This window comes from Balaenoptera acutorostrata, chromosome 3 (genome assembly GCF_949987535.1).
Source record: "Balaenoptera acutorostrata chromosome 3, mBalAcu1.1, whole genome shotgun sequence".
Classification (NCBI taxonomy): domain Eukaryota; kingdom Metazoa; phylum Chordata; class Mammalia; order Artiodactyla; family Balaenopteridae; genus Balaenoptera; species Balaenoptera acutorostrata.
Window position 1 is genome coordinate 25,456,500 of NC_080066.1, and position 21,819 is coordinate 25,478,318.

The window sequence follows — 21,819 nt, forward strand, 5'->3', positions numbered from 1 at the left end:
GATCTCATTGGATGCTCACAAGTTCTGTGGGATAAGCAAGGCAGGCATCACTGTACCCATTTTATGGATGAGTCATTAAAGGATCAGAGAGGAGACATGGCTTGGCTGAGCTACTTAGTGATAAAACTTGGATTTGGAAGCTTGTTTCTTCTGGCTCCCACTTTGCCTCTTCCAAACGGAGAAGCTTTGCTTATGTTGACAACACAATGGAAAGAAAGGCTTCCACTGAATTCTCGGTTGTACCTGTTGCCCTGATGTGCAGCCCTTTGGGCAGATGGGTGCTTCCCAGAGCCATGCCAGGTGACCTGGACCCTGAAGGTCCTTTCTGGGTCCTGGTGTCCTGTGAGGTACCTGTGAACACTCTGGCCTTTGGGTCCTGTGGCTTCTCCAGTTAGTCTTCCTCTGCCTCATCCCTTCCTGCCCCTCAGGGTGTCTGGCTCTGCATGGCAGGCCTTCTGGACCTTTCCCCTTCTGACTTAGATCTCTCAAAGCTTCAATGACCTCCTCTCTCCCAACCCTGTAGACACCCTGCCCACTTTAGAGGGTGGATTGAAAATTGAACATGAAGCTTTCCTAGCTTGAGGCCTAGAGAACATTCATTTTTAGAATTGACTAAAATGTACCCTTGCAATCACAGAAGACTCGAGGTATCTGAGCAAGACCAGTTCAATGTGAAAGACCAGGTGAGCTTGGTTTAAGGGGATGTAAAACAGGTTAAAGCCTGGAGTTGCTGGGATAGAGTGTATAATTTTTAGAGCCTTTGTTTTCCATTAGATAAATATGAATAAAAATAGTGATTCCAGGTCAAAGGGCTGTTGTGAGAATCAAATGATAAAATGCATGTGAAAGAAATTCCAGTATTAGATATTATGTTCATTATCCTTCTGAGCTATGTACAGTACTGCAGCTGGATATCTGGCTCCCTAGTGATGGCCCTAAAACCATCCTTCAGCCAAATTTCTAGGAACATACATATGTGGCTGTAAATGATACAAATATGTTTCCTATAGCAGAAAATCAAAATGACATCACTATTGCATAGAGTGTGGATTAGGAAATGAATCTGCCGTTTTAGCATGAGGAGTTAAATATGACCTATAATTGGACTTACTGGAATGTAATCCATAAGTCACAATGAAAGTGGATTTAATTAAAACGAAGGAACAAGGCAGAAGGCCTGCCTACGGAGAAGACTTGGACATATTGGAAGTCTTCGGTCCTAATGATGAAAGTGCGACAGCATTTGAGTTAGGATGGGAGAAACAGAACCGAAACTGATCTGAATGTGAGACACACATTCACATATCCTGGAGGTATCCATGCACCTGGTCAGACAGAAACCATCGTTGACGCATTAGTGACAGAGGTCAGCAAGCTGGCCCAGATGCAAGAGGTCAGCTCTGGGGAACACCTGCTAGCAGCATCTCTGCACCAAAACAGAACTGCATCCCATGCTCATGTTCTCTGGCTAATTTACTCACAGAAGGTGAGAAAGCAACAAAAGGGAACCATTACTTGGGACTTAATTGTAGCCGATACTCACTGGTGGTGAGGTGGTCGCTGGCTGGTGATGAATTCACTCAAATGGTTATGGAATGACAGGAACACATGCTACACTCTCGTCAGAGCGTCGCAGCACAGCAAGTACCAAGCAATACACATTCCACCCTCGTGAAGCTTAGAGTTTAACAAAGGAGATAAAACAAATAGTGACGGGACTTTAGGATATGGGTATTGATTACAAGCATCATACAACCACCGAAACCTTTGCTTAAGCAGAAGCTAAGCCTCACTGAGAGAGCAGAACCAAGAATGCAGACCCATCAGAACCAAAGTGGCTCCTCTCTCATTGGCTGGGTTGTTCTTTGGGTTCATGGGGCCTCTGTCTCTCCTCTTGGCCGAGCCACTTCAGTCTCTTCTTCTACAGGCTGGTTTTCTGTCCCTCCAAGGGCATGGCGGAGGGCGCACCACAGCAGCCCTACGCATCGGACACCCAGCCGAGACGGACTCGTGCCATCATGTTGCAACCTCAGCAAGTCTTCCCCAAGAAGAAAAGCTGATCCAGTGAGTCAGGCCTCCACCTGTGGCTCAATCAACAGGGGCGGTGGAGACAGAGCTGCTTGCCAGGCCCTTTGGGAGCAGAATCTTTGAGAAGGAGATTGTAGCATCTTCTCTTAGAGGAGGTACAGAAAAAGGCGACAGCAATAGCCCTCCCTACTCTCTCCCAAGGCGTCTTAGCTCGTTAAGGACGGCAGTGGTAGCCATCACCCACCACGTATCCTAGACTTAAAGGAGTTTTCACAAAGCTCAGAAATTCACGGCAGATAAAGGAAGAGAAAGCTGGATGTTATATAACCGACTAGAATTCATAAAATGCCACCGACTAAAGTCGATAAAAGTTTAAAGAAACTGATGTCAAGTGTCTTTCCTGGATTATCTTTTTAAAAAATCCATTTCGCAGGTACAGGGTGACAGGAAAATGGTATAATGGTAGTTTGTGGTGGGGGGGGGGAGGACACCTGGAGGTTTTAGTTTACGGTGAGTTCCATATTAAGCATTGTTGTGATGGAGCTTCTAAGATAACTAGTGCAGCCACGGTGCTCAGAGGCAAGAGGACTAGACCAGAAGCTAAGGGTGCCGCCATCACCTGCACCTGTGAGATCATGTACCCGGAAGATACCAGTTTCACTCTGAGAACCATCTTTTAAGAAGAAAATTGACAAATTCGAGATATTTGCAGGGTAGGGGCCAGAATGTTGCAGAGCCTGAGTACCATGCTGTATGGAGGAATAAAGGTCCTCAACTTGGTCAAGGAAAGACAAGAGAAAGCGTGGTGTCACTTTCCAAATATCCAGGCGATCATGTGTGGTAAAGAACGCATCCTTGGGCCAACAGGTAAAGTCACAGGGAGGCATAGTTTGGCCTATTTTTTTAAAATCTTGTCACCACTTACATATCCCTAAAAATGAAGTGGGCTGCCTTACAAGGATACTGGTTCTCTAAGGACAGAGGAAGTCATTGACATGGTGTTCTGGTATCAGATGGATTCAGATTCTAGAATTAATCTGTATTAGGAACAGCTTTCCTTAATTGGTCTTAGAATTAGGTGCAGGATAATTCATCCACAAACACAGATACTTAGAAAATGGCATAAAATGAGTATATTTCTAGGCCTTTCTTCCTTTTCCGTTACCCCCAGGAAAGGTACTGGGATAAAGAGCCTCAGGTCTGTGTCTTGTCCATGGTATATTAGCTGTACTCCGTGGCAAGTCAGAAAGGGGAATCAGTAGCAACCAGCCATTGCCTTGAAGAGTCAGTTTTATCTACACCCCTACCTTGGATGGAAGTGGATGGGTGTATATGTTGTGTAGTACTAAATACCACCCTACACCAGACACATCACCAAACACCAGCCCCCATGACATTTCACCACCAGCTTATTCCTTTCCATCCAGGCTTTGTTTCTTGAGGGCCCCTCTTAACATTGAGGGATGCTACTTTGCAGAGATAACGCATGACCTTTATGTGGACCCATCTCGGCACCTGCTCAGCCATTCATACATGAAATATGGAGGGAGCTCTGGAGATGGGCCAGGTATTGATACAGAAGATACAGAACTCGGTCAGAGCCAGGCCCAGAGAAAGCCAACCTGGACCATGAGGGGCTGTACGTCCAGTCCTGGGCAAGAGACGCTGGTCAAGGAGGAAACACCAAGGACGAGAAGCAGTGACCCTGGAGCGTGGTAGATGGAGGGTCGGGGTTGAAAGGAGAGAGGAGGACCAGCAAAGTACCTACTCATTGCCCTTCAGGCTGTGATGGGACGTGCAAGCCCCCGTCACAGGGCAAGTCCATGTTAACAAAACCGTGTGTTATTAAAGTGAGAATCTGCTCTGTTTTTCAGGGACCTGAAGCTTGATAACATCCTGTTAGACAAAGATGGACATATCAAAATAGCGGACTTTGGGATGTGCAAGGAGAACATGCTGGGGGACACCAGGACCAACACCTTCTGTGGGACCCCCGACTACATCGCCCCAGAGGTAGGACGCGCCGCTCTGCACCCACCCGTACAACTCCACCTCCCCGGGGCCAGCACCACTGCTTCCTTCTCCCCTGAAAATCAGAAGACTTTAAACTATTTTTGTTCAGGATGTGTATTTGTTTTTTGGAGTATTTGACAAATGCAGCTGCACCTAGGCACCGCTAGTGTCGCACTGGGCGTGGTACCCCCGCTAACTTCCGCACCTCGCCAAGGCGTGAGAGACCCAGCAGGCCCTTCCCATCCTGGCTCTCCCACCCCAGCCTTAAAATATACTCACTCTGCTCAGACCAAGCAGAAGAAGCAACTGGTGAAGAGCCAGGTAGACACTGAACAGGTTCATGGGCATCTACCTAAGTCCAGTGGTTTCATTTTGGGACCAGAGAAACCTAAATTGTGGTTTCCAAGCTGCTACTGTGTGAGCCTGGAGAGGTCCCACTTCTCTCTCCTGTTACTGGGTCGCATGGGAGAGCCTATGAAAGTTTAAAAACAACAACAGCGAAAACAAAATAAGCCACTGCTGTCATATTCTGAGCCCCTGGAAGATCAGGGTTTGCTCAGAAGTCATCCATCAATGCCAGCTGCCCACCCCAGGGAGATGAGACACTCCCTTACCCCTTGGTCCTTCCTGCAGCATAAACTTATCGCGGCTTTTCTATCTTTGGATCTCTCTGAACTACTGGATGATTGCTCTAAAGTCAGGGGCTGTTTCTTCTTCGCTTTTTAAAAACTTCCTTTTGAAATAATTATAAATTCACAAGAAGTTGCCAAAAATAGTACAGAAATGTCACCCATATCTACCCTTCCCCTACTGGTTCCGGCTTACGTAACTATGGTACGATATCAGAACCAGGATATGGATGTTGGCACAAGGTGTGTAAAGTTTTGCCCCACTTATCGTATGTGTAGATCAGTGTGATCTTACCCACTTTTATATCCAAGGACGGAGCTCAAGGCTCGCCACATTAAGGTGCTAATAGATAGCTTTTCAAAGAGTGAACGAACAACGATTGATAAGTGTGTGAGTGGTGACGGCTGTCTGATGGATAGACAGTGATGGGCCTCTGGCTTCCTGGGCAAAACAAATTTAGCAGCAAATCCCTGTCATAGCCAAAGTAACTGTAGCATCCTCGGTCTAAGAAACAGGAGACTCTGCCCTGTACGTATGTACTTAATTTAGATTTCACCTTGTTTAAATTCAAGCTTGGCCTCTGGTCAGCAAGAAATTATGGCTTTTACCAGTCCTGTCTATACATGCCTTACGCCATACCCTTTCCCAGACGATCCTTCCTTCCCAATTCTGTTTCCTTTGGCCTCTTCCAGAATTTACCTTCAGAGACTGGCTTCTCTCTGCAACTTCAATCTCATCCTCTCATCTTCAAGCCTGCTGTCTTCACACAATTCCACTCCTGGTCCTTTTTTCTCCCTGTACATTCTCCATGAACAGCTATATTTATGACTATGGTTTCAACTCCAAAATCCGTATGACCAGCCCAGACTTCTTGCTTCAGACCTCTGTGTCTGTTCTCCTGATGAGATCTCCAACTAACTGTCACGGGCCATTCAAACATAACAGATCCCAAACCCACTCTCTGTTGAAATTGCCCCCCCCACACACACACATGCACACACCCTTCTCCTTTATCCCTTTCTGGATGAATGACATACACATCCATCCAGCCAGTCACCTAGCCAGAATACTGGAATCCTCCAAGTCTTCCCCTTCCTTCTCACCCCTCCCAAATCCAAACACCAAGACCTTCTAAATATAGACCTCAGGGGTTCGCTCATCTGTTTTCATGCCTCCCCAATCTTGTGATTGCACTAAGAATCTCCCTTGATTCTTTTTTGATCCTCAAAATGAATCCCTTTGGGGATTAAATCAAGCTTCTCCAATCCCGCCCCATCTTACAGTTGCTGCCCTGCTCCAGGCCCTCGGCACCTCTGGTCTGGATCCTGGTGATGCCTTTTTACCCAGACTTTCCTCTCTATGACCACCCAACTGACAGTGCATCGTCTTTACATATTTTCAAACTTTTTTTTTTTAAATAGTAATCTTTTATTTATTTATTTTTATATTTATTTTTGGCTGTGTTGGGTCTTCGTTTCTGTGCGAGGGCTTTCTCTAGTTGCAGCGAGCGGGGGCCACTCTTCATCGCGGTGCGCGGGCCTCTCACTGTCGCGGCCTCTCTTGTTGCGGAGCACAAGCTCCAGACACGCAGGCTCAGTAGTTGTGGCTCACGGGCCCAGCCGCTCCGCGGCACGCGGGATCCTCCCAGACCAGGGCTCGAACCCGTGTCCCCTGCATTGGCAGGCAGATTCTCAACCACTGCGCCACCAGGGAAGCCCTTTTCAAACTTTTTGATCATGCTCCCTCATCAGTTAAAAAAGCATCACCAGCATATGTATATTTATTATGTATTATCACCAACTAATATAGTCTGTTATAAAACATGCAGAAAAAGGAACAGGCTGAACTTAAGATGAAATAAAGTTTTAAATAAGTTGTATTCTATTAATAGTACATTTTATGCTTTATTAAAATAATGAGGCTAAATAACTTTGTAAAATCTTGGTTTAACACTTTATGATTCTGGCACTCAGAAGGCTGCTTGGTTTCTTTCAATTTCTGGTTTTACTGGCTCATAGCTGCTTTGTGCCTCACAAAGGCACACTGTAAGATAGATGCTACAGTATGTACATAAGGCAAGGTTTATGGTTAAAGAGAGTGGATATAAGTCCAGAATGCACAACAGTGTTTTCCGATTTAGCCAGCTTCCTGTCATAACTAATGAAATGGCCACTGTTTTTAGCTTCGTTACAATGTGACAAAGAGCTGGTACTAGGAGTAAATAAGATCTCTGCACTTGCCGTTTTCTACTTTGCATCATTAGCATGGTCTTCAATCCAAGTCTCTTGCAGATAACTTTTTAAGGACTTTCCATTTTGTGAAAATGAGTTTAGTTCAAACAGAACCCACCGATCCCCTTAATTGGGCATGCAACGCAAATGACGCACCTTAGGATGATAAGTAATCGTAATAGTGACGCACCTTATGATGTGCTGAAGACAAATGCTCTAGCCAAGCCACCACCAACTCCTCCCGAGATGAGGCTTCCCGTTCCTCCCTCGGGAAACCTAGTCACTGTTCAAATTTCTAAAACAGGGCATCAGCGCCACTACTGGAATTGTTTAAACTCGCATAAATACAAGTTCTAATATTTTCTTCCCGTGTCTCGGCGTTACACCATCTGGGTGGTCCCTGGGGTGCATGCACTGTTCTGAGGGCCACTGCTCCACCATGTCACCAGATCTACCTTTCTAATGGGAAGACCTGTCATGCCACAACTTTAAAAATATTCAGGAAGTCCCCATTATCAGCTGGGTACAAGCCAAAATCCCAAGAGAAGTTCCTTAATATGTCTTGAGACATCTGTTTCCTTCTCTCTCATATCCCTTAGCCATGCCCTCGGAATCCTTGGTCTGATTTACTCCCACCTCCAAAGTCATCTTCTCCCTGAAGGTGCCTCTGGCTTCTTGGAATAGTCAGTTGTTTCCTCCTCTGTGCAACCACAGCCCATGTGTAATCCCATTTGCCAGTAAACTGAATTTCTCACAGCTAAGGACCATGATTCATCCACCTTAGTGTCTAGTCTCCTCCTCCACAGCTCAGAGCACCCATCACCTGTTCCCTGAATGACCACACCAAGACATGCACCCCAAATGCCCATCTCTGAACATGTGCTGGAGATGGGGCCTCTTGTCTCTAGCCTCTCCCTTTTCCATCAAAATCCTACCCATTTTCCAAAGCTCCACTCACATGCCATCTCCATTGTGAAGTTTTTCCTTTATCTCACTCACTGACCCATTGCCCTCTCCCCGGGGACCTCAACGATATGGGTGGAGGGCCCAAAACACAAAAAATAAGTGCATTCAGGGCAGCATCAGGAACGATGCATGAAAAAGCAGACTGTGCTCCCTCAAACCAGGGAATAGCCTCACCAGCCCACGTCTCCTGAGACCTTCCCCATAGCTCTGTGGTTCCCTGTGTTACGGTTATAGGATCGAGGGTCTAACATATAATTGGAGGTCCACACTCATTTTGACAAAGAACAGAAAATAGTTAAATAGGGAGACATGCTACTTTCCAACATCTACTAGCCACTTAGTAAGTCCAGGTGGAATTTCAATACATAGAAGCAGCTCCTTGGAGAAAGCAGGAGTCACTCGGAAACCAGAGCCATAGAGGCATTGGTGGTCACTTGGTTTCTGAGGACACTTTCCCCGCTGTGCACATCATGTGGTGAGCTGTGTACAGACCTCAAATCACTAGCTCCAAGAGGTGGATGGAATTGTAGCTTTCTCTTGCTCTAAGAGAGCAAGAGGGACTCTGATGTGAAGTGGTAATATCATTATTATCTGAATTATTTGAGTAAAGATGGGGAGAGAACAGGACAAAAGACAGCATGGCCATAAGAAGGCACCAGGGGCTGAGATAGAAAAAGAGCCACTCCAGCCATTGTTTCTACACCAATTTCTTTTAAAATATAGACTAATTTGAGCATGAATTAGATCGAAGTTTAAATCCTGGAAACATTATAATAGAAAAGGAACATTATATAGTAAAATCCCAAAAGACCAGGGTCCGGAACATAGCTTTCAACTCACTAACCAGGCAACCTTAAAGAAGACACATAACCTCCCGAGGTCCAGCCACCCTCCTTTGTTAAATAGGGATAACAGGACCTACCCCAGAGGTTCTTATAAATAAACACAAAGTATGGGAATCACCCAATACACATCAGCAGGCATTTGCAGACATTCTGTTCATACATTGTATAACTGAGTGTGAATCGGCATTTTGCTTCTTTCTCCTAACTTAAGACTGAAATTCTTTACTAACATCCCCTAGCCTTGGAAGACTTAATTTCCACCTCAGCTGTCTCCTGTCCTTCCAAATTTCTTCCCATTAATCCGCCAAACGAAATTGCTTACCAAGATGCGATGCTCAGAGCAGCTTCTGGTTGCCTTGGGCTCCCCCTTGTGGCACATCCTGGGAATTGCGTGTGAACCGGGCCCCACTTAAGGCAAATGTACCTGAACTAAGATTGCGCTGTGTGTGCATCTTTATTTTCTTTATCATTCTCCCTGGGTCTACTTTTACACTATTCCTTAAGGCTAAGTTTATTTTTTTTACTTTAAAATTAACCTCAGTATTCAAATATTGAGTTAAGGTCGGTAGATAGCATTTTTATACTGGAAGTCAGCGGCAGACTGCAAAATTCTGTTTACAACTTGATCTTTATTTTTACAAATATCTATCAGCTTGTTATCCTAGTCTCTCTTGGCATAGTCACACAAGTTGACTCTTCGTAACCGCGACTAGTTAGGTTTAAGGGGTGGACTTGGTCAGACGACCTCTTTGGCTGCTTGATTACCTACAGAACTTTATGCAAAGACTCAAGACCATAGAAGTCCATAAAATACATGGGTTTGGTTTAGATATTCACCTCAGAGGCACTGAAGGGCTTAGATACACATCAGCTCTCTTAGGTCTGAATCTACCACCCATGGGCTCCCATCACAGATGGGAAAATGAAGAGCTGATGGTACAATTTAGTTGTTTTGCTTAAGGCCAGAGGGGGGAAGAAAGATGTTGAAATTCAAAAATGTTTGCTTAGCTTTGGTACTGCCCACTTATTTCTATGCAATCATTAACTTCACAAAAGCTACAGTTTTCAGTGTAATCTTTGCTGAAACCATGCACTGTCTTCATCAGTTATGTCCTGGGTGGCCTTGAAAAGTCCATGCAGGGTTTTCAAGCCAACCTCGTTTTGATTCATTATGTCTCTGCCTTTTGGTCACACAGATCCTACTGGGTCAGAAGTACAACCATTCTGTGGACTGGTGGTCCTTTGGCGTCCTTCTCTATGAGATGCTAATAGGTCAGTCACCTTTCCATGGGCAAGATGAAGAGGAACTCTTCCACTCCATCCGCATGGACAGCCCCTTTTACCCACGATGGCTCGAGAAGGAGGCTAAGGACCTTTTAGTGAAGGTAAGAAGTGAAGTCAAGGAGCCCTTCATATGATTAGTATCAGGTTTTCTGATCAGTGCTCCCATTCATTTCTAAATTCTGATTTATACATTGTAAACAGTAATTGTGTCAAACAAGATTTAAAGGGATGCTCACCATCTGTTTTAACTGAGGCACCAATAGGATGAACATCAGAAATCAGAACGAGTATAAGATAGACCCTCACGTGCATAATTTACAAAAGAAATGCCCAGAAACCAGTTCCATGACTCTTGAATGGCCTTGCTTTGAGATGTAATTGGTCTATTGAACAAACAATTTTGGGCTTAAAATTTGTTTCCCATAGTCCCTATTCAACCTATTCAGTCCACCTGAAACTGTAAAATTCCTAGACGAAAACATAGACCGTAACTTCATCAGCATCAGTCTTAGCAGTCAGGGATCCGACTCCACAAGCAAGAGAAACAAAAGCAAAAATAAACATATGGGACTACATCAAACTAAAAAGCTTCTGCACAGCAAACGAAATCATCAAAATGAAAACTTTGTGTGGGACAAGATACTTGCAAATCATATATCTGATAAGGGATTAATATCCAAAATATATAAAGAACTCATACAACTCAACAACAAAAACAACCCAATTTTAAAATGGACAAAAGAGGATCTGAATAAACAATTCTCAGAGACATAGAGATGGCTAATAGGCACATGAAAATGTGCTCAATATCACTCATCAGGGAAATGCAAATCAAACCCACAATGAGCTATCACCTCACACCTGTGAGAATGGCTCTTATCAAGAAGACAAGAGATAATAAGTGCTGATGAGAAGGTGGAAAAAAGGGAACCCTCGTGCACTGTTGGTGGGAATGTAAGTCAGTAGAGCCACTATGGAAAACAGTATGGAGATTCCTCAGAAAGTTAAGAATAGAACTACCATACACTCATATGGTATTCCACTTCTGGGTATTTATTCAAAGAACATGAAAACACTAGTTGGAAAAGATATATGTACCCCTATGTTCACTGCAGCATTATTTACAATAGCCAAGATATGGAAACCACCTAAGTGTTTATCAATGGATGGACAGATGAAAATGTGGTATATATACACAATGGAATATTACTCAGCCATGAAAATGAAATCTTGCCATTTACAACACCATGGATGGCCTAGAGGGTGTTAAAGTTAGTGAAATAAGTCAGACAGAGACAAGTACCATGTGATTTCACTCATGTGGAATCAAAAAAAAAAAAACCAGGAAACAAACACAATAAAATAAAAACAAGCTCATAGATACAGAGAACAGATTAGTGGTTCCCAGACGACTAGGGGTTTGGGGAGATTGGGCAAAGAATGGGTGAAGGGGGTCAACGCTATGGTGATGGATGGTAACTAGACTTTGGTGGTGATTACTCTGTAGTGATTATAGTGCTGCACACCTGAAACTTATTAAAAATCTTCCCCTGCCCCTGGATGAAGTCTTGGATAGGATGTGTAACTTTCTGCTCACTCTTGGGTAAAAGACAAACTTCTTGTCACTCCTAAGTCATGAAACACTGCCTCAGCTGAGAAATTAAAGCTGTTCAGTCCAAGATATAAGTCATCACATCAATCTTAACTCAAAAGCAAAAACTCCTGCTCCCTTTCCTCTGGCCAAGTTCATGGCTGGCAGCCACTCACCTTTGGAGAAGGGAGTATGGTCATAGCGTGTCTACCACATGTATGTTCTCTTCCTCTCCAGCTCTTGGGTTTCTGTTTCAGACCAAACACACAGAGAGGCTGGAGGGATTATAAGGAGAAAGGACTGCCCTTATATGGCTGAGGGGCTTCCTGCTCTTTGAACCTGGTGGGTTTTAAAGCCAAGGCTTTGGGACTTCCCTGGTGGTCCAGTGCTTAGGACTCAGCACTTTTCACTGTTGTGTCCTGGGTTCAATCCCTGGTCAGGGAACTAAGATCCTGCAAGCTGCTCACCATGGCCAAAAAAATAATAATAAAATAAAATAAAGCCAAGGGTTTGTTTGGGATTCTAGCAGGTGTTTTGGAAATACCTATAACTGGGAACACTTTTAGCTGAAGCTTTTGATGTACAGGCTGCTCAATCCATTCCGCAGCCAAACTCTTCTGCACCAAACTCTAAGCCAGCCACACTCCACCCCAGCGAGACTCATTGCCTATCGAGTGGGCAATCTCACAGGCAGTCCTTCAAACGGACGCAGACCAGCTCTCCTGCCGTGTTCCCTACCTGCGTCCATGGGAAACACTGTTGTATTTTTCATCCTGAATCCTTGACTATTACCATCTTAGCAGCAATCTCCAGAATTTACCAACAAAGCCGGAGTCACCCACCACCCATGATAACCCAGGATCAATTAAGAATCGGCACCCAGAGCTACAGATGTAAACCAGACTCCAAGAATCACTAGCCATAAACCAGGAGCTCCCAGGGCAAACCAACAGAGACAGAGGAAGCACCTGAAAGCCATCATTAAAGATTTACACTTTAAGTCCCAGTTTACCTTTTTTGAAGATGCAAAATGCCATCTACAGTGTGATTGTAACAAGTTGTAAAAAAAAAAAAAAAAAACTCATGCTAATTACATATCATAGTAAGCACCTACATTTATTGAGCTGTCCCAGCAACTATGTGGATCAAAAAGACCTACAAGTGTTACCAAGAGCCCAGAAAATCTAAAGTGGACCGAGAATACAGGTGTTTTGAACAAAACAGGGTTTTGATTTGTGGCAACTCATATCAGCTGGCTGAAAAAAAAAGTCATTTAGGGAAATAATTTTTAGCCCTGCTCTTACAATGAAAAGGGGGCTAGGATAAGATCTTTCAACATCAGACGCTATCAATGAATTTTAAATCCAAACTTATAAGATTACCCAGCCCGTCTTTTTTCTCATGAAGAACTCAAAATTAAATTTAAAGGGCATAATACACTTCTACCTCTCTCATACAGCTATCAGCTTGTCTAGGGTTATCTGAAATGTTGCAGCAACTGTGGACTTCTCCCTAAGGAATCAAGATCTTGAATCTGAAGTGCTGACAAAGCCCCAGGAGGAGACCCAGCCCAAGGCTGATGGTATTTAAAAATCTGAGCCAGTACCCCTCAGTTTTCACTTTCCGATTCATCCGAACAAGCAATAAACTTAGAAAACTCCACAAACGGCCAATTAAATTCACTTTTAATGACTGGACAAAACACCTATAAAATGAAAGCTAATTTCTTAATTAACCAATTTAAAAAAAGAGAGGACAAGAGTAAAAATAAGTTAGCAGGATTGGAACGTAAAACAATTTTGCTTTCCATAAGGGCAACTTCAAGCATTGTTACAGTTGCTATGTTTCTTTTAACTGGCTCTTGGAAGGATTTAATTGAGGTATGTTAGTTGGCTCTAGCTGCCATAACAAAATATCATAGACTGGGCGGCTTGGACAACAGAAATTTGTTTACTCACAGTTCTGGAGGCTAGAAGTCCAAGGTCCAGGCCCAGCAGGGTGGGTTTCTGGTGAGAGTCCTCCTGGCTTGCATACGGCTGCTTTCTGGTGTGAAAGCTCTGGCATCTGCTCAATCCATGGCATGAAGGCTGCACTCAGAAGGCCTGGGCCATCAAAACTCACTGGTAAAAGGAAACGAGGAAAAAGCTTGAGGAGTCTGGAGGCCCTGGAGCCTCCACTGCAACCTACCTTTACCGTAAAGCTGAACAGCTGTGCCTCCCAAACCCAGCTCCTCCCAGCTCAGCAAAGGGAGAGCAACTGGCAAGGATGTGGTGAAGGCTTAACTGGGACCAGGTGAAGGTAATGGAAATAAGTCCATGGAAAGACGCTGGGAGTGGTGGTTTCCAAAGGAGAGGAAGACTGGGGAGGAGGAAAGGATTACTTCCAGTTGGAGGAGAAAAGTTGCAAAGTCATGTGTGTGGACTATTATGCAGCAATTAAAAGGATGGAACTATTGACTCACAGAGCAACTTGGATCACAAGGGCATTAAGCAGAGTGAAAAAAAAAAAAGCCAATCTCAAAAGGTCACATACTGTATGAGTCCATGTATGTATTAACATTCTTGAAAGGACAACACTGTGGAGATGGAAAGCAGATCAGTGGTTGCTGGGGGTTAGGGATCATGGAGGCAGGGGAATGACTGTAAAGGGGAACCCCAAGGGAGATCTTTGTGGTGATAGGACTTTTCTGTATCCTTTTTGTCCTGGTGGTTACCCAGGCCTACACATGTGATAAAATGACATAGAACAAGACACACGCACTGTACTGTTTTGATACTGTGCTATCACCATATATGACATAAGCATTAGGGGAAACTAGGTAAAAGGTACACAGGGCATCTCTGTACTATCTTTTCAACTTCCTGTGAATCTATATGTATGGTCTGAATGTTTGTGTCCCCCCAGAAAATCATATGTTGAAGTCTTCTAACCCCCAATGGGATGGTTATAGGAGGTGAGGCCTTTTAGAGGTAATTAGGTGTAGATGAGGTCAAGAGGGTGAGGCCCCCATGATGGGATTAATGCCCTTATAAAAAGAGGGAGAGAGAGAGATCTCTCCCTCTAAACACATGCACCAAGAAAAGGCCATGTTTTTACTGACCTCTGCCCACCAGAGCAAAAGCCAGCTCTACCCACCACCAGTCCCTCCCATCAGGAAACTTCCACAAGCCTCTTAGATAGCCTCATCCACCAAAGGGCAGACAGCAGAAGCAAGAAGAACTACAATCCTGCAGCCTGTGGAACAAAAACCACATTTCAGAAAGATAGACAAGATGAAAAGGCAGAGGGCTATGTACCAGATGAAGGAACAGGATAAAACCCCAAAAAAACAACTAAATGAAATGGAGATAGGCAATCTTCCAGAAAAAGAATTCAGAATAATGATAGTGAAGATGATCCAGGACCTCAAAAAAAAATGGAGGCAAAGATCAAGAAGATGCAAGAAATGTTTAACAAAGATCTAGAAGAATTAAAGAACAAACAAACAGAGATGAACAATACAATAACTAAAATGAAAGACACACTAGAAGGAATCAATAGCAGAATAACTGAAGCAGAAGAACGGATACATGACCTGGAAGACAGAATGGTGGAATTCACTGCTGCAGAACAGAGTAAAGAAAAAAGAATGAAAAGAAATGAAGACAGCCTAAGAGACCTCTGGGACAACATTAAATGCAACAACATTCGCATTATATAGGTCCCACAAGGAGAAGAAAGAAGGAAAGGACCTGAGAAAATATTTGAAGAGATTATAGTCGAAAATTTCCCTAACATGGGAAAGGAAATAGCCACCCAAGTCCAGGAAGCACAGAGAGTCCCAGGCTGGATAAACCCAAGGAGAAACACGCTGAGACACATAGTAATCAAATTGGCAAAAATTAAAAACAGAAAAATTATTGAAAGCAGCAAGGGAAAAACGACAAATAACATACAAGGGAACTCCCATAAGGTTAACAGCTGATTTCCCAGCAGAAACTCTACAAGCCAGAAGGGAGTGGCATGATATACTTAAAGTGATGAAAGGGAAGAACCTACAACCAAGATTACTCTACCCAGCAAGGATCTCATTCAGATTCGATGGAGAACTCAAAAGCTTTACAGACAAGCAAAAGCTAAGAGAATTCAGCACCACCAAACCAGCTCTACAACAAGTGCTAAAGGAACTTCTCTAAGTGGGAAACACAAGAGAAGAAAAGGACCTACAAAAACAAACCTATAACAATTAAGAAAATGGTAATAGGAACATACATATCAATAATTACCTTAAACGTGCATGGATTAAATGCTCCAACCAAAAGACACAGGCTCACTGAATGGATACAAAAACAAGACCCATATATATGCTGTCTACAAGAGACCCACTTGAGACCTAGGGACACATACAGACTGAAAGTGAGGGGATGGAAAAAGATATTCCATGCAAATGGAAATCAAAAGAAAGCTGGAGTAGGAATACTCATATCAGATAAAATAGACTTTAAAATAAAGAATGTTACAAGAGACGAGGAAGGACACTACATAATGATCAAGGGATCAATCCAAGAAGAAGATACAACAGTTATAAATATATATGCACCCAACATAGGAACACCTCAATACATAAGGCAACTGCTAACAGCTCTAAAAGAGGAAATCGACAGTAACACAATAATACTGGGGGACTTTAACACCTCACTTACACCAATGGACAGATCATCCAAACAGAAAATTAATAAGGAAACACAAGCTTTAAATGACACAAAAGATCAGATAGATTTAATTGATATTTATAGGACACTCCATCCAAAAATGGCAGATTACACTTTCTTCTCAAGTGTGCACGGAACATTCTCCAGGATAGATCACATTGTGGGTCACAAATCAAGCCTCAGTAAATTTAAGAAAATTGAAATCATATCAACCATCTTTTCTGACCACAGCACTATGATATTAGAAATCAATTACAGGGGAAAAAAACGTAAAAAACATAAACACATGGAGGCTAAACAATACGTTACTAAATAACCAAGAGATCTGAAGACATCAAAGAGGAAATCAAAAAATACCTAGAGACAAATGACAATGAAAACACGACGATCCAAAACCTATGGGATGCAGCAAAAGCAGTTCTAAGAGGGAAGTTTATAGCTATACAAGCCTACCTCAAGAAACAAGAAAAATCTCAAACGAACAATCTAACATTACACCCAAAGGAACTAGAGAAAGAAGAACAAACAAAACCCAAAGTTAGCAGAAGGAAAGAAATCATAAAGATCAGAGCAGAAAGAAATGAAACAGAAACAAAGAAAACAATAGCAAAGATCAATAAAACTAACAGCTGGTTCTTTGAGACGATAAACAAAATTGATAAACCATTAGCCAGACTCATCAAGAAAAAGAGGGAGAGGACTCAAATCAATAAAATCAGAAATGAAAAAGGAGAAGTTACAACAGACACTGCAGAAATACAAAGCATCCTAAGAGACTACTACAAGCAACTCTGCCAATAAAATGGACAACCTGGAAGAAATGGACAAATTCTTAGAAAGCTATAACCTTCCAACTGAACCAGGAAGAAACAGAAAATATGAACAGACCAATCACAAGTAATGAAATTGAAACTGTGATTTAAAATATTCCAACAAACAAAAGTCCAGGACCAGATGGCTTCACAGGTGAATTCTATCAAACATTTAGAGAAGAGCTAACACCCATCCTTCTCAAACTCTTCCAAAAAATTGCAGAGGAAGGAACACTCCCAAACTCATTCTATGAGGCCACCATCACCCTGATACCAAAACCAGACAAAGATACTACAAAAAAAGAAAATTACAGACCAGTATCACTGATGAATACAGATGCAAAAATCCTCAACAAAATACTAGCAAACAGAATCCAACAGCACATTAAAAGGATCATACACCATGATCAAGTGGGATTTATCCCAGGGATGCAAGGATTCTTCAATATACGCAAATCAATCAATGTGATACACCATATTAACAAATTAAAGAATAGAAACTATATGATCATCTCAATAGATGCAGAAAAAGCTTTTGACAAAATTCAATACCTGTGTATGATAAAAACTCTCCAGAAAGTGGGCATAGAGGGAACCTACCTCAACATAATAAAGGCCATATACGACAAACCCACAGCAAACATCATTCTCAATGGTGAAAAACTGAAAGCATTTCCTCTAAGATCAGGAACAAGACAAGGATGTCCACTCTTACCACTATTATTCAGCATAGTTTTGGAAGTCCTAGCCACGGCAATCAGAGAAGCAAAAGAAATAAAAGGAATACAAATTGGAAAAGAAGAAGTAAAACTGTCACTGTTTGCAAATGACATGATACTATACATAGAGAATCCTAAAGATGCTACCAGAAAACTACTAGAACTAATCAATGAATTTGGTAAAGTTGCAGAATACAAAATTCTGCAGTAATCAAGACAATATGGTACTGGCACAAAAACAGAAATACAGATCAATGGAACAGGATAGAAAGCCCAGAGATAAACCCACACACATATGGTCAACTAATCTATGACAAAGGAGGCAAGGATATACAGTGGAGAAAAGACAGTCTCTTCAATAAGTGGTGCTGGGAAAACTGGACAGCTACATGTAAGAGAATGAAATTAGAACACTCCCTAACACCATACACAAAAATAAACTCAAAATGGATTAGAGACCTAAATGTAAGACCGGACACTACAAAACTCTTAGAGGAAAACATAGGAAGAACACTCTTTGACATAAATCACAGCAAGATATTTTTTGATCTACCTCCTAGAGTAATGGAAATAAGAACAAAAATAAACAAATGGGACCTAATGAAACTTAAAAGCTTTTGCACAGCAAAGGAAACCATAAACAAGACAAAAAGACAGCCCTCAGGATGGGAGAAAATATTTGCAAACGAATCAACGGACAAAGGATTCATCTCCAAAATATATAAACAGCTCATGCAGCTCAATATTAAAAAAACAAACAACCCAATCCAAAAATGGGCAGAAGACCTAAATAGACATTTCTCCAAAGAAGACATACAGATGGCCAAGAAGCACATGAAAAGCTGCTCAACATCACTAATTATTAGAGAAATGCAAATCAAAACTACAATGAGGTATCACCTCACACCAGTTAGAATGGGCATCATCAGAAAATCTACATACAACAAATGCTGGAGAGGGTGTGGAGAAAAGGGAACCCTCTTGCACTGTTGGTGGGAATGTAAATTGATACAGCCACTATGGAGAACAGTATGGAGGTTCCTTAAAGTACTAAAAATAGAACTACCATACGACCCAGCAATCTCACTACTGGGCACATACCCTGAGAAAACCATAATTCAAAAAGACACATGCACCCCAGTGTTCACTGCAGCACTATTTACAATAGCCAGTTCATGGAAGCAACCTAAATGCCCATCGACAGACCAATGGATAAAGAAGATGTGGTACAAATATACAATGGAATATTACTCAGGCATAAAAAGGAACGGAATTGGGTCATTTGTAGAGACGTGGATGGATCTAGAGACTGTCATACAGAGTGCAATAAGTCAGAAAGAGAAAAACAAATATCGTATTTTAACGCATATATGTGGAACCTAGAAAATGGTACAGATGAACTGGTTTGCAGGGCAGAAAAAGAAACACAGATGTAGAGAACAAACGTATGGACACCAAGGGGGGGAAGCCGCGGGGGGCAGGTGTGATGAATTGGGAGATTGGGATTGACATGTATACACTGATGTGTATAAAATGGATGACTAATAAGAAAACAAATAAGTAAATAAATAAACATAAAAATAAATAAATAAATAAATAAATAAAAAGGAAAAGGCTATGTGAGCACTCAGCAAGAAGACGGCCATCTACAAGCCGGGGAGAGACGTCTCACCAGAAATTGACCGTGTCAGCACCTTGATCTTGGACTTCCCGCCCCCAGAACCATGAGAAATAAATGTGTGCTCTTTAAGCCTCCCAGTCTCAGCCCAAGCTGACTGAGACACTATAATTATTTCAAAATAAAAAGTTGAAAAACAAAACTAAATCTAAGGCTAAATTCCAGCAAATACAAAAAAAGCAAAAAAAGAGAGAGAGAGACAGTCAGCTGCAGTTTCAGTGGCAGGAAGAAGATTTGCTGTGAGAGTAGAAAGTGAATTTGGTGACTAGAGTAGAGACCAAGACAGTTAAGGATAAAGAAGGTGAAGAAAAAGGACTCGCTGGTGAAAGAGGTTTTAAACCCACGTGGAAGAGTCTGGGCTTATTCTTTCTCCTGTGAGTTAAAATTCTCTGTTCTTGTCCATGAAGAAGACAGCTGTCTGTTTTCCAGGAGCTGGGCTGATAAAAATTCATGGCCACCCGGCAACGTGCTGGTTGTGAGACTGGCTTCTAGCTGCCCCTGTGCCTCTTGTGCTCTGATTTTAATCCAACAGCTCCCACAGCCCTGAGCTCCCTTTTCTGCAAAAATCAAAGGTGACCTATCATTTCTAGAGAAACCTCCTCTAGGGAATTTTACATAATGTTCTGAAAGCCAGAAGTAACGGGTCCTCTGGAAACACTAAGCAAAGAGTATTCAGTGGCCTCTGTAACGGCAGTGGTGTCAGTACCAGACTTCAACCTCTTTAGCCCTCAAAGGGCATGGATGCACGTAGTGCGCTGAACACATGCACATCACGAGAGGCTGTGCTCTGTCAAGAATTACAGCTGGAGAGGAAACAGTCGACAAAACGAAATGATGGCCTACCGAATGGGAGAAGATGTTTGCAAGTTGTATGACCAATGAGAGATTAATATCCAGCATGTATAAACAGCTCATACAACTTAACATCAAAAACAACAAAACAAAACCAAAAAAAAAAGAACCAACCCGATTAAAAAAATGGGCAGAAGACATTTTGCAAAGAGGAAATGAGGATGGCCAACAAGCACATTCAAAGAATGTGCTAATCAAGGAACTGCAAATCAAACTAATCAAGGAACTGCAAATCAAAACCACAATGAGATATCACCTCACACCTGTCAGAATGGCCATCATCAAAAAGAACACAAGGGCTTCCCTGGTGGCGCAGTGGTTGAGAGTCTGCCTGCCAATGCAGGGGACACGGGTTCGAGCCCTGGTCCGGGAGGATCCCACATGCCGCGGAGCAGCTGGGCCCGTGAGCCACAGTTACTGAGCCTGCGCGTCTGGAGCCTGTGCTCCGCAACGAGAGAGGCCACGATAGTGAGAGGCCCGTGCACCGCGATGAAGAGTGGCCCCCGCTTGCCGCAACTAGAGAAAGCCCTCGCACAGAAACGAAGACTCAACACAGTCATAAATAAATAAATAAAGAAAGAAAGAAAGAAAGAAAGAAAGAACATGAATTTCTTTAAAAAAAAAAAAAAAGAACACAAATAACAAACGTTGGTGAACATGTGGAGAAAAAGGAACCCTAGTATACTGTTGGTGGGAATGTAAATGGGTGCAGCCACTGTGGAAAACAGTATGGAGGTTTCTCAAAAAACGAAAAATAGAACTACTATATGAGCCAGCAGTTCCACTCCTGGGTATATATCCGAAAAAAAAACCGAAAACACGAATTCAAGAAGATACATGCACACCAGTGTTCATAGCAGCACTATTTACAATAGCCAAGACATGGAAGCAACCTAAGTGTCCATCAATAGATGAATGATAAACAAGATTATATATATATTTTATATACACATACACACACACACACACATGCACATGCACAATGGAATACTACTCAGCCATGCAAAAGAATGAAATTTTGCCATTTGCAACAACATGGATGGACTTGGAGGGCATTATGCTAAGTGAAGTAAGTCAGACAGAGAAAGACAAATACTGTATGATATCACTTATATGTGGAATCTTAAAATTACAAAAAAGTATTGAATATAACAAAAAAGAAGCAGAGTCACAGATATAAAGAACAGACTACTGGTTACCAGTGGGGAGGGGGTGAGGGAGTGGGAGACACAAACTATTGGTATAAGATAGACTCAAGGATGTATTGTACAGCACGGGGAATATGGCCAATATTTTGTAATAACTATAAATGGAAAGTAACCTTTAAAAATTGAATAACATTTTTTAAAAACTTTTTTTAAAGAATTACAGCTGGGATACTGCTGTCCAGTTGACTATTGTCAAAGACACGCCCCTTTCTTCATTTATTCATCCAGGATGTCCTGTCCATTTGTTTGGAAAATGATGGAAAACGAATGA

General features: G+C 42.4%; 1 protein-coding gene across 3 annotated transcripts in view; it reads left to right on the forward strand.

Annotated features, from left to right (window-relative positions):
- PRKCQ (protein kinase C theta) overlaps positions 1–21,819 on the forward strand; it is a 152,168-nt gene that overhangs the window by 123,708 nt on the left and 6,641 nt on the right. For all 3 annotated transcript variants that reach the window (XM_057544212.1, XM_057544213.1, XM_007167435.3), the window contains 2 exons: positions 3,903–4,041; positions 9,910–10,098. In XM_057544212.1, coding sequence (XP_057400195.1) covers positions 3,903–4,041; positions 9,910–10,098 — 328 coding nt within the window. The remainder of the gene's footprint in view (positions 1–3,902; positions 4,042–9,909; positions 10,099–21,819) is intronic.